Source organism: Sturnira hondurensis, unplaced genomic scaffold, assembly GCF_014824575.4.
Source record: "Sturnira hondurensis isolate 20B ecotype Veracruz unplaced genomic scaffold, ASM1482457v3 Scaffold0021143, whole genome shotgun sequence".
NCBI lineage: Eukaryota > Metazoa > Chordata > Mammalia > Chiroptera > Phyllostomidae > Sturnira > Sturnira hondurensis.
In genome coordinates, this window is record NW_028093774.1 from 27453116 (window position 1) to 27467163 (window position 14048).

Sequence of the window (14048 nt, forward strand, 5' to 3'; positions counted from 1 at the left end):
ATGACTGCCCTGTGGGCCGAGGAAGTGAAGGAGCTCTTCCAAGTTTCATTAATGTTGACTGTGAAGTCTCTCAAGAGAAGCCTGGCTAAAATCCCATGACCCAATCATGCTTTTATTGTTATTTTGCTGTTCCCATAAACCTAAAGTGGTAATAGAACATACAAGGTGATTTAGAATATACAAAGCACTGTCAAATGTATTATCACCCTGAATCCTCATAATAACTCTGTAAGGTACACAGAACAGGTATTAAGAAAGGTTGTGAGACACAAGGTAAAGTCACAAGGCTAATAACTTCTGAGTCCAAATCAACACCATCGATCTGACCCTGTTGTGTAGACTGACTTTCCTCGCCCTTCAAAGGCCCACCTTGGGTTCCCAATGATGCCTTTAATTCCAGAAACAGCTTCCCTATCCTCTGATGACTCATGGAACTTTTTATTTCTCTTATAACACTTAATATAGCCCACATTTCTTACATTTACAGATCTGTGGGTCTTAACACACTCTCAATGCAAGTTCCTGAAGGACAGGGACTGGATCTTATTTATCTTTGTATCGCCCTTTATATAGCATCTAGATCTTCACAGCACCTAGAAACACTCAAATTTTTACTTGATGACTAGTGTTCTTCCCTGTTTATGTGGGTGATCCACTTGCTTAGAAACTTTGTAATAAAACACTTTATAAATATAAATGTGCCTATTTATGTTTATACCTAAATAAATACACAGTATTTGTGTAGTACTTGTACTTTTTAAAAATAAAGTTGGATAACAGACTTTTGAATAAGAATTGTAACCTTAATTGTAATAATATATCTTTTTGAAAAATCAACTTGACTTATTGTATTACACTTACAATTTCTTGCTTCCACGGAATACAACCTGCATTGCTTAAAGGTTCTTATATTATATTAGTAGATTAAACTTTAATTGAAAAAAAGGAGTACCTCTTCAGGAAAAGGTGGGAAACTCAACTCTAATCCTTTTCAATACTGCCAGGATATTTTTATTCCTTGAATTCTGAGAAGTATAACAGGAAAAAGAATCCTAATCCCTAAAGTAACACTTAGGGATATTTACAATTCTGTAATCTGCTTTTGACCTTCTGTTAAAGGTAAGAAAAATGTGAGAAGGGGAGCCTATTATTTATGTAAGTTACATACAAGTATATACAGAATATATATTATACTGTCAGCTGATGTATAAAAACCTCTATTGAGCTTTCTCACTGAGCAATATCCTTTTGGAGGGGAAAACAGATATGTAGGATTTTACTAAAGCCCATGAACTATTACTATTTCTTATTCCAAGAAATTAGGCTATAATTTATATACACCTGAGAAAGAGAGAGAAGCAAATTTTAGATTTATTGCATATCATTCCCAGATCTCTGGCATACAAAGCTAACCAAAAGAGTAGTAGGCATTCCTAACTTTCTTCAGCTTTCAACAATTATCTTATTTATAGAATTATTCTAAACATTCTTGAATGTGATCTATATGTTATAAACAAATAAGACTTATCAAAAATGCCACTGAATGATTACATTCTTCTTGTCATATACTTTGATGTTTGACTCAAAAGTTAAATGCGACTGAGCCTCAAAGACTTACATAGATATGGCTCAGGAAAACAGAAAAACCCAAATATTTAAAGAAAGGAGGGAGGGAACAAGTAATGAAATATACTAGCCTATATTAAAAAAAATTCTTTACAAAAGGATTTCCTTTGGGAATAATTTACATAGCACAACTAGAATGTTTAAAACATGACTTGGTATATAATAATTCAATCTGCAACAAATCTTTAAGAAACCCACATGAGCACAAAAGGTTTATCAGTATTTACGAAAACACTGATAATTTCTGAGACAGATATCAAGGCTTTGTGGCCCAGACAGGAAATAAGGGCACCTGAATTCTCTTTCTAGCTCTAGCAACTCTAGATAGGTTCTAAATAGACTTAAGAGAACTTTTTGAAAACTTTTCAAATGAAATTGTTTCTACTCCACAATGACTTTGATGTTAATTTTATATTCCTACTTCCTAAATAATAACTTTTTGCTTCTAAAGTCATTCTGCCAGAACCTTATCTAAAAAGGGCAGAAGAGATTGCTAAAAAGATTCATCTTAACAAGAGATTCTTTTAAATATACAATTTAGTAAAAATGCCTCACATAGCTTGCAGGGTAACTGTTTGAGATTTAGACTGGGATACAGGAGAGGTGGATTTTATATGTTTCTTTTATCTCATTTATTGTGCTCTGGTCAAGTGGTTGGCACTGTGTATATGCCCCAGCAGGTCTAGGCCCTGTTGCCAGCTGGAGGCTCCCTTACGATAAAATAAACAGCTAAAATTCAACATAAAATGCTGCTTCTTAAAGCCTTTCATCAAAATGTGTTCTAAAATTTGGGAACTAAACATAGATAATGAAACAAGCTGCATGTGAAAATAATCTCACTGCCTTTTATAACTGTTAATCACTTTCCCTTGAGATTGATTAGGCCTATACAGGTGGATGGGGTGGGGGGTAGGAACTGAGTATCCTGAGTCTTTTTTCAGGGGGAGCTAAACTGGAGTTCAGAAGCTGAAGTTCCAAAAGCTGGTTCAAAGGTACAAACTTCCAGTTAGAAGTTGAGTTCTGGGGGTGTAGTATACAGCATGGTCACTATAGCTAACAGTGCTGTATGGTAAATTTAAAGTTGCTAAGTGAGCAAATTTAAAAAATTCTCATCATAAGAAAAAATTTGTAATGACATGAGGTGATGGATTTAAGTAAATTTACTGTATCAATCTTAGTACAATATGTACATTTACCAAATCATTATGTTTTATACCTTAAACTAATATAATGTTACATGTCAATTATGTCTCAATAAAACTGGGAGAAATGTGATCAGCTGACTTAGAACATGAATGAATTCCCTTCTTATTCTCTGTATATAAAATGATAATGCAAAATTGTTGTTATATTGTGATCATCCAAATTTTATTTTATTTTTTTAAGATTTTATTTATTTATCTTAGAGGAGAAGGGAAGGAGAGAGAGAGAGAGAGAGAGAAATATCAATGTATGGTTGCCTCTCATTCGTCCCCTGCCAGGAACGTGGGAACTGGCCTGCAAACCAGGCATGTGCCCTGACTGGGAATCGAACCACGATCCTGTGGTTTGCAGGCCCGCACTCAATCCACTGAGCCACATCAGCCAGGGCTGATCATCCAAGTTTTAAAATGCAAGAAAAACAGCATTAGGAAAATGTTCTAGGAAGTTTTATGAATAAAAATATCATGTTGCTTTTTTCTGGATATTCTGAGTTTGTAGTATTTGTCAGCTTTTAAAAATTTACCAAGAATGAACCCCCCCAAAATATTAAAGACAAAATAAATTTTTATTTTTTTTTAGATTTTATTTATTTATCTTTAGAGAGGAAAGGAAGGAGAGAAGGAGAGAAACATCAATGTATGGTTGCCTCTTGTGAGTCTCCTGCTGGGAACTGGCCCGCAACCCAGGTATGTGTCCTGACTGGGAATTGAACCGTGATCATGTGGTTCGCAGGCCCGCGCTCAATCCACTGAGCTACACCAGCCAGGGCAATTTTTAAAAATTTTTAAAAGAGTGTAATGATTCCTAAATAACACCAAGAGCCAGCTGTCTGAAAGCATTTTGACTTCTAATTTTGCCCACCCTCTGAAGCAAAAGCAAAAGAAAGAACATTGACTTTTGAATTCAAACTTGTTGGTTTTTAGGGAGGAACAAAGTCACGCAACCATCCAAAAGCCAATATTGTAAAGACATGTGTTTTCTTTTTTTTTTTTAAGATTTTATTTATTTATTTTAGAAGGTAGGGAAGGAGAGAGAGAGAGAAATATCAATGTATGGTTGCCTCTCATTCATCCCCTGCCGGGAACGTGGGAACTGGCCTGCAACCCAAGCATGTTCCCTGACTGGGAATCGAACCGCGACCGTGTGGTTCGCAGGCCTGTGCTCAATCCACTGAGCTACACCAGCCAGGGCAGGACATGTGTTTTCAAAACAAAGGATTAATTGGTCTCTCAGTCTTTAAACTTTACTGTGAACTACTTGTACTTTCCCCAATGATGCCATGATCTCTCGCCTCTCCTCCACATGTGTCCCTGACAGACAGTTCTTCCACATCTCTCCCTGGCTGACTCCTATTCATACTTTCTGTCTTAGCTTAAAAATCACTTCCTCCAGAAGAATCCCCAATATGGGTTACATATGTGCTTCAGAGTATTATCAACTTACCCACATCACAATATATATATATATTTTTTTTTTTTCACAATATATTTTAATGTCCATTCAGCTGTCTGCCCTTTCCCATAGCCGGCTCCTGACAGAGACGTCACTTGTCTTCTTCATGTCACCCAGCATGGTGCCTGCACACAGCAAGTTCTTTTCTCAAACTGTTATTATTTTAAGGTTTCCTCCACATACAGATGCCAAATAAAACACTTTGACAAAAATCTTTTTTTAATTTTAATTGTTGTTCAAATACAGTTTTTTGCACTTTACCCTCACCTCTCCCCAACCAAAAGCCTTTTTAAATGAGGTATGGAGAGAAAGTAACCATCCAGTTTAAATAACTAAACATAGCAAATGGCAATGTACCTATACATTTACTCAAATCGGCACCTTCAGGGAATTAAATTTTATCACATTTCTAAATACTGTTTCTTACCAGTCATTATTTTCATTTAAAAGAAAATTTGCCAATTAGATTTATTAAAATAAATAATTCAGCTCAGTTCATTATATATTTATTAAGACAATGGGGGAAAGATGAGAAGGAAATACAAAGTAGCCAAAGTGGCTTAACTGCTAATCTGAATAAAGGTTCAATTTTTAGAATGAAAAAAAAGCAGTAGATAACTGCTTAAATGGTTGAGGTTTTCTGTTGCCAAATCATCTATTCCAGAGCATTTATATCAACTATAAAAGCATTTTGGAAGCTAGTTGTCATACATCGCCTATACACATGGTCAGTGTTCTTTAAACAAACCACTAATTGTTGAAAGATACTTCAAATCATTAAATACCAAGACTCACATTCTAACTTATCATAAGAAATCTATTTGGAAGATTCAGGCTTATTGTATGTACTCAGTTCAAGTTTAGGAAATGTCTTGTGATGTAGAAAATTAAATCAACAATTTTATCAGCAACTTTAGAATAGGCGTTGACAGATGATGGAAAAGATTATTATTATAATTTTTAACTAGAAGCATAAATTTTTTGCTTACTTAAGCAAATTACCATATAGTATATGGTTTCATATACAAATATAAAATAATAAAGAAGAAAAATAGAACTCAACCTACAATAAGGAGTGACTTAGCTACTGAAATGATCAGATGTGCATACTAATTACTATGGTGGTGACAGATTTGAAGAGGAATCACTAAATTCCACCTGCGGGCACATCATGTCAAGTATGTATGAACAATAATAATTTCATGACAGTTGTACCAAGGGAAATATCCCAAGATTTTTTATACAAGTCAGAAGAAGAACAGATATAATTGATTTATGGCTAACTAAAGGATTAATGTCAAAGAGCTTATTAAATTTTATTTTAAATTTTATTCTGCTTCTTTTAAACCTACAAATAAGTTAGTGTCTCCAAAAGGTACATATGTAGATAATGTAGTATACATAAACAGAAAGAGAAGTAGATGGCAACCATACTTTGCTATGCTCAAACATAATTCTCTTCCTTCTTTTGGATACAAACCTAGTATCTAAATTATTTTAGTTACGCAAGCATAAAATAATCACTAGTTTAGTTAATTAAATGTGTCCAAAAGGCACAGTTTAATTGATTAGCATGAAGAAAAATATATGATTTTATATAATACCTGTAGTGATAAAGGAAAGATCTATTTAATTAAAATTATAATTCTGTTACCATAAAATATTGCAGTAACTTCTTTAACCAGGGACTGCAAATGACTAAGAAGAAAATATCATTGACAACTTTTCAGTACTGAAAATTATATGGAGGGCTTTGAAAAAGTTATAAGATAGGGGGAGGTAAGAGGGTAGAAATATTTAGTCATTTTATTTAAGTCCTACACTTGGGAATTTCTACGCCTCTAATCATTCTTCTCCTGGGTAAGGTGTTTGGCATGTGTTTACTGGGAAGAACTTAGACTGGGCGTAGTAGAAGTAAATGTACTAACCAGAGTTGTTATTTATAAGCTGTATAACTGTCTACTAGGTCTTAGATTCCACATATATTAATACAAGAAAGAATGACTTCTGTTTAATTATAACATTAAGAAAGTCTGAATGTTTCATACTCAAGCCATTTTAATCTTCATATCCTGTACATACAAAATGTACATGGATTAAAAATCAAGCAAACCAACCCTGGCTGGTGTAGCTCAGTGGATTGAGCGTGGGCCTGCGAACCACATGATCACAGTTCGATTCCCAGTCAGGGTACATGTCTGGGTTGCAGGCCAGTTCCCAGCAGGGGACTCAGAGAGGCAACCATACATTGATATTTCTCTCCTCTCTCCTTCCCTTCCCTTCTGAAAATAAATAAATAAAAATCAAGCAAACCAAGTAACTAGTTGTAACCTATAGGCAGGGCCAAAATATATACTAAATTTGATAAGTCTAGTGAGGTCAACTTTTCACTTTTCTGTTAACTGGCTATTATCCAAAAAGTTCCCTTTCCCTAGAACAGTAATAACTAAGAGCCTTGCCCTACTCTACCTATAAACTTCTACAATCAAAGAAGCTTGAAACTGAACTAGGTCCACAAAATGAAAAAGTTAGCCTTAGTAAGCCTGACAGAGTTTCTTTTCTTGTATCTTCCTAACCTTGACATGTAAATGACAGAGTAGACCAAAGGAAGATGTAACCTCAAAACTAAAGTTCAGTTACATTATAGATTAAGAGGATCACTTTAAAATTAGAAGGTACAAAGAAAAACATGTGTTTATATATAGAATAAGGCTCCTAAATACCCTAATGAAGCCAAAACTTACATCAAAAGAATATTTTAAATCCATATAGAATCTTTTAAAGCACTTTATAGAAATTATCCAATTAAATTTCCTGACCATTTCTGTGAAGTATCAGATATTATCTGATATTTTCCAAAGGACAAAAAGAAACAAAGGAACTAAAGTTACTCACTTTGCCAATGACATAGTTTCCTATTCTATCACTAGTTTTTTATTTTAAGATTTTTATTTATTTATTTTTAGAGAGAGGGGAAGGAAGGGGAAACAGGGAAAGATACATCAATGTGAGAGAAAAACATCGATGGGTTGCCTCTCGTAAGTGCCCCAACAGGGGACCGAACCCACAACCCATGCACATGACCTGATTGGGAATCAAATCTACGAACTTTTGCCTTGTGGGAGGATACCCAACCAACTGAGCCACACTGGTCAGGGACACATCTAGTGTTTTAACTTGTGAAAAGAAGATTATCGGCCCCATCAGAAATTATATTAACTGAAATGCCTCAGCCTTTTGTAAAGAGTTTGACTTCCCACAAGATGTGAGGGCAGAGACGGTCTTGCTTAGAATTTCACCTGTTCCTTAGTTCAGTATTTTCCACACTCCAGGCACTTACTATGTATCTGCTCAATGAATAAAAGCTATTAGTGGTAACTAACAATTACTAGAGCTCATACATCAGGTGCTGTGCTAAGTGCATTACCCATACCGCTTCATTTAATCCTACCGACAACTCAAAGAGGTAAGTATTGTACTGATGAGGAAACTAAAGTCTAGATTAAGTAATTTACCCAAGACTATAAAGGTAGCCCAGTTTTAGATCTTGTTTAAAGATCATCGATTAGGAAAAAACAACAGACTTGCAATAAGAAACTGTATATATTCTATTCCCTCTACCACCAGATGTTAAGAGACAAGGGAAATTACTTGCTGATATTTGTAACTCTTATAATGCCTATAGTATAGTACCTTAATCCCATTGTTAGTCATCAAATATTTCCTGAGTAAAATGTAAAATTGGGTAAACAAATTAGGCTTTATTGTCCTCAAATGTAAAATGGAGATAAAGGTAACTCAGTGGTTCAAAAGTTTGGTCTGTGGGTTTGGTAGTTTTGTCAGAAATACAAATTCTTAGGACTCACCCAGACCTACTGAATCAAAAATTAGTGTTTTAACAAGTCTTCCAGGTGATTCTCATGCACACTTAAGTTAAAAAACAAAACGAAACACCCAAGTCTACGTTACTTATAAGATAATTACAAGGATTAGCTGAGGTCAACAATGTGAAGCAGGGTCAGGCCTGGTTAGTACTCGGATGGGAGACCACTTGGGATTACTGGGTGCTGTATGCTTTTTACCTAGGAGTAAATCTAACCAAACATGTAAAAGATCTGTATTCAGAAAATTACAAGACATTGAGGAAGATACAAATAAGTGAAAGCATATTCCATGTTCATGGATAGGAAGAATTAACATCATTAAAATGCCCATTATGACACAAAGCAATCTACAGATTCGATGTAACTCCTATCAAGATTCCAATGACATATTTCACAGAACTAGAACAAGTATTTCAAAAATTTACCTGAAACTGCAAAAGGCCCCACATAGCAACAGCAATCCTGAGAAAGAAGAACAAAGTTCTTCTTTGTAGGAATCACACTACCTAATATCAAACTATATTATAAGACCATAGTAATCAAAATAGCATGGTACTCACATAATAACAGAAACAGAAGAAAATAGAGAGCTCAGGAATAAACCCACACCCTCACAGTCAATATTCCACATAGGAAACAAGCATATACTGTGGACTACAAATAGTTTATTCAATAAATGGTGTTGGGAAAATTGGACAGATAAGTGCAGAAAAATAAAACTAGACCACCTCCTCACACCACACATAAGAATAAATTCAAAATGGATTAAAGACTTAAATGTTAAACTGGAAACAATGAAAATCCTAGAAGAAACATAGGCAGCAAAATCTCAGACATAGCTCATAGCAATAGTTTATCAGATCTCCCCAGGCAAGGGAAACAAAAGAAAAAAATAAATAAATGGGACTACATCAAACCAAAAAGTTTTTGTACAGCAAAGGAAAATATCAACAAAACAAGAAGGTACCCACAGAATGGGAAAACTATTTGTCGATACATCTGATAAGGGGTTATATCCAAAATTTATAAAGTACTTAACAAAACTCAACACCAAAATAACAAGCAGCCCAATTAAAAAATGGGCAAAGGACCTGAATAGACACTTCTCCAAAGAGGATATAAAGATGACCAATAGACATAAGAAAAGATGTTCAACATCACTAATCATCAGAGAAATGTAAATTAAAACCACAATGAGAAACCCTCTCACACCTGTCAGAATGGCTATCACCAATAAATCAATAAACAAGTGCTAGAGAGGATGCGAATTTTGCACTGCTGGTGGGAACACAGACTGATGCAGCCACTGTGGAAAGCCGTTATGAAGATAATTGAAAAAAATTAAAGATGGATCCTCCTTTTGACTCAGGGACCCCAGTTCTGGGAAGGTAACTGAAGGAAAACAAAACAATAACTTGAAAGAACATTAAGCACCCCTATGATCACTGCATCCTATTTACAGTCACCAAGATATGGAAGCAGCTCAAGTTGTCTATCAGGAGTTGAGTGGATAAAACAACTAGGGGACATTTACACAATGGAATACTACTCAGCCATAAAAAAGAAGAAAGTTGTACCCTTTCTGACAGTATGGATGGAGTTATGCTAAGTGAAATAAGCCAGTCAGAGAAAGACAAATGCCATATGATTTCACTCATAGGCGAATCTAATGAATGAACACAAGCAAAATAGAAATGGACTCAATAGACAGAGGATGACAGCTAAGGGAGGTGGGTAGGGAGTGGAGGGATTGTGCGAAAAGGAAAAATGACTCGTGGACATGTACAACAGTGTGGTGATTGCAGGGGTGAAGGGGATATAGGGGGACTACATGTAATAAAAATATGATATAAAAATCATTTAAAAAATAACATGGAAGCACTCTAAAAAGTGAAAGGTATGTTACCACTATCACCATTAAAAGAGTAAATTTCACACCTTTGAAAGAGATAAGTGATTTTCTAAGTCCAGATGAAAATAAAAATCAGAAATGAAATAGATCATGAGACACTTTTTAAAGAATATATTATTCTAGATATCTGGATGATGTACAGCATTCATAGATCCAAAGAAAAAGATGATTATGAGCCATAAAGTTGTACAAAGAAATCTGACAATCTGGTTACGTGGCAGTTCAAGCCAGAGAACCTGACAAGTGGCACAGACTTCTTACCTGACCAGTGTCCGGCGGAGATGCCAGATCTGTCTGTGCAGGTCTCACTTACAGGTCTGAACACAGTTTCCCATCCACCAGTAGCATAGCGCCAGTTCTGAGATTCTAAGATGAGTGTTCGCTGGGTGCCATATGCAATCATGAAGCAGTAGACCACATGATGGAGTTGACAGCCATAGCCACAGCCTTTGTTGATATTACACACCAGCTTCTTGGCTTTGCTGCAGTCCTTGGGATTCTGTCAGGGAGGAAGGTAACAAAGGTGAAGATAAGCTGTACACAGCAACTTCTCTTCACAGGTGATAAATGCATAAATCACGTAAGACAGGACCAACTCGGTATATTTAATAAGGTAAAGAATCCAGCTTTAAAAATAGAATTTCAAAGAAATTTTACGTGCATATTTAGGGAGAGAGCAGTAAAAAAGAACAGTTACTTTGGAAACATCACTAAACAAATGTGAAATTAGGCAGTTACATTGCAAAGAATACTCTTTTCACTTCTCTATCATGCAGAACATGCAAGCGTGATCATCTCTGAACTCAAAGCTGCATACACTGAGACTTTTAGAAAGGAGGTAAAAAAAAGTTCATTTATTTCAGCTTCAATTCAGCATTCTGAGTGTACCTTCCCTGATGAAACTTAAATCATCTTAAGGGAAAAATTATAATACACTTTTAACTCCACCTATCTCCAGAGTTTTAAATGTCACAAACAAAATCAGTATGGAAGTAAAGCCACTGAGTAAAAAGATATCTGAATTCAACAATTTCAAAATATCAGTCAGGGGACTTAATAAAAACCAATTTTGATAGCTACTAGTAATTTTCACAATGAAATGTAGAACACATGCTATATTAACTGTCTTGAGAATGTAATATGCCACTTTTGAGTCAGAAGGTTCATTTTCCTATATGCATATTTGTTATTTGTATAGATTATTCATCAGCTTATGTGAATAGAAAGTGATTAAAACACTTAATATTATCTAATAGTGGGTGCAGTGGGCTTAGCTAATCTGAGAATTTTTTTGTCCATTCTAATATCAATTTTGCTGTAACTCATATGAGCTGTTGGTAAATATCCCCAGGCATCTTAGTTCTTCAAATAAAAATCTGTTTTGACAAGGACTCCTTAGCCTGAGAGGTTTTTCAAGCTGTTTTGTCTGAAAGAGCAGAGAAAGAATGGGTGCCTTGAGGAACAGAATCTTCTCTCCCAGAAAACAAGAAACCAAGTAACTAGTTATCAATTTATATGAGCCTTGCATAAAGCAGTGGCCAAATCACAAATCTCCCACTATTTTCTAAGGATATTGCCTGTTCTGTCCAGTAGAGATCCCTAGGAACAAACGTTAGGACAGTGAGGCCGTCAAACGTCTCTGAAGGAAAAGCTGAGCAGGGAGAATGCAATAGTCTCTTTCAGAAGAGGTTATCTTTCACGTTCCAACACTGCAGTCTGGCCTTTTAATCAAAGCAGAACCTATATCAGTGATTTTCAATCTTTTTCATCTAATGGCATACACAAACTAATGACTAAAATTTTGCAGTACACCAAAAATATTTTTTGGCTGATCTGACAAAAATATGTATGATTTTGATTCATTCACACCGGACAGCTATTGTGTTCGCCCTTTGTCTTTTTTTTTTATTTGACAATTTAAGGGAAAAGAGGCCAGTTCCCCTGACTAAATAGTCAGGTAGTATATGTTTTAAAAATTCTTGCAGCAAACCTGTTGAGAATTGCTGACCTACACCATCAAGAGCCTTTTGAAGAGTTAGAGTTCTCTGACTCCAAGAGAGCCCAGACAAAATTCATCAAGAATTAGTCAATACTACTCCTATAGTCAAGTGGTAGATTTGCTGATTCTTTTCTCCTAAGACTCTGACTCACAGAAGACTCCTATAGCAATAAAAATTCCCATTCCAGTTGTTATAGCCACAAAATATTTGAGAGGGATGGGGGGGGGTGGCGGGAGGGTGGTGATACTATGCTCACAGGGAGACCAATATCGTTTACTTTCTGTAGAACATTATACAAGCACCCTGGGAATAAACATCCTTCTGAAACCAATCCAATGCTTTATTTTTAGCTCAAGTTAATAATAACTNCCCATTCCAGTTGTTATAGCCACAAAATATTTGAGAGGGATGGGGGGGGGTGGCGGGAGGGTGGTGATACTATGCTCACAGGGAGACACCCTGGGAATAAACATCCTTCTGAAACCAATCCAATGCTTTATTTTTAGCTCAAGTTAATAATAACTCAAAAAGAAAGCAAATAGATATTATAGAATGAATGGTACACCTGAAACCTATATGATTTTATTAACCGTCAGCCCAATAAATTCAATTTAAAAAAAGCTAATAAAGAACACTGTCATTTGTCAAATTTTTTATGTTTTGTGTGAAATACAGCACCTGAATATTTCTAAAACTCATATAAATGAAAAAGAAAATGTCCTTCATATAGTTTTCAATAAACTTTTTTCTTTTAGAACAGTTCATAGATGTACAAAACTATTGCAAAGATAGTACTGAGATCCCATATACCTCACATCAAGTTTCCCCTATTATTATACCTCACATTAGTCTTCATGTTTTTAAGGGGAAAAAAAGAATGAGGGAATATTATAATAAAAACATCTGACCTTAAGTTTTTTAATTTAATTATTGTTCAAGTATAGTTTTCTGTCTTTTACTCGCATCCCAGCCCACCCGCCAGTGCTCCCCACCTCCCTCCCATTTCCACCCCACTTAGTTGTTTGTTGTCCAGGTGTCCTTTATACTAGTTCCTGTAAATCCTTCCCCTTTCCCCCTGAAATTCTCTCCCCTCTCCCCTCTTGTCACTGTTCCCCTGTTCTCTATTTCAGTGTCTTTGGTTATATTTTGCTTGCTTGTTTGTTTTGCTGTTTAGCTTCCTGTTAAAGGTGAGATTGTATGGTATTTGTCTTTCAACACCTGGCTTATTTCACTCGCTTTCCAGTTCCATCCATGCTGTTGCAAAGGGTAGGAGCTCCTTCTTCTTTTTGCTGCATAGAATTCCATTGTGTATATGTACCATAACTTTTTGATCCATTCATTTACTGATCCATTCATTGGAACCTAGGGAACCTAGGTTGGGAACCTAGGTTGCTTCCAGCTCTTGGCTATTGTCAATTGTGCTGCTATGAACATTGGGGTGCATAGGTTCTTTTGGATTGGTGTTTTAGGGTTCTTAGGCTATAATCCCAGCAGTGGAAATGCTGGGTCAAAAGGCAGGTCCCATTTTTAGTTTTCTGAGAAAATTCTATTCTGTTTTCCATAGTGGTTGTCCCAGTCTGCAATCCCACCAACAGTGCACTAGGGTTCCCTTTTCTCCACATCCTCTCCAACACTTATTGTTTGTTGCTTCGTTTATGATGGCCATTCTGACCAGTGTAAAGTGGTATCTCATTGTGATTTTAATTTGCATCTCTCTGATAGCTAGTGATATTGAGCATCTTTTCACGTTTTAAAACTATAGATTTATTTAAGAGAAGACTCGCTTCGGCATTTAAGAAAAGTATATATACTGTGTTTCCTAAGAGTTAAACCACAGCCATTCTTTGTTACTTTGGCACTGCTAGGATTTAGAGGTTTCCACTGCCTTCACTTAATAAATTAATAGTAATTGTGAGTTAATGATGTAATATTACAAAAGAGTACTGATTCCACAGGTTTTACATTAAATCA

At 35.6% G+C, this 14048-nt stretch overlaps 1 protein-coding gene across 5 annotated transcripts in view; it reads right to left on the reverse strand.

Moving 5' to 3' along the window:
- FUT8 (fucosyltransferase 8) overlaps positions 1 to 14048 on the reverse strand; it is a 231573-nt gene that overhangs the window by 29464 nt on the left and 188061 nt on the right. For all 5 annotated transcript variants that reach the window (XM_037031173.1, XM_037031172.1, XM_037031170.1 and 2 more), the window contains one exon: positions 10339 to 10576. In XM_037031173.1, the coding sequence (XP_036887068.1) occupies positions 10339 to 10576 (238 nt within the window). The remainder of the gene's footprint in view (positions 1 to 10338; positions 10577 to 14048) is intronic.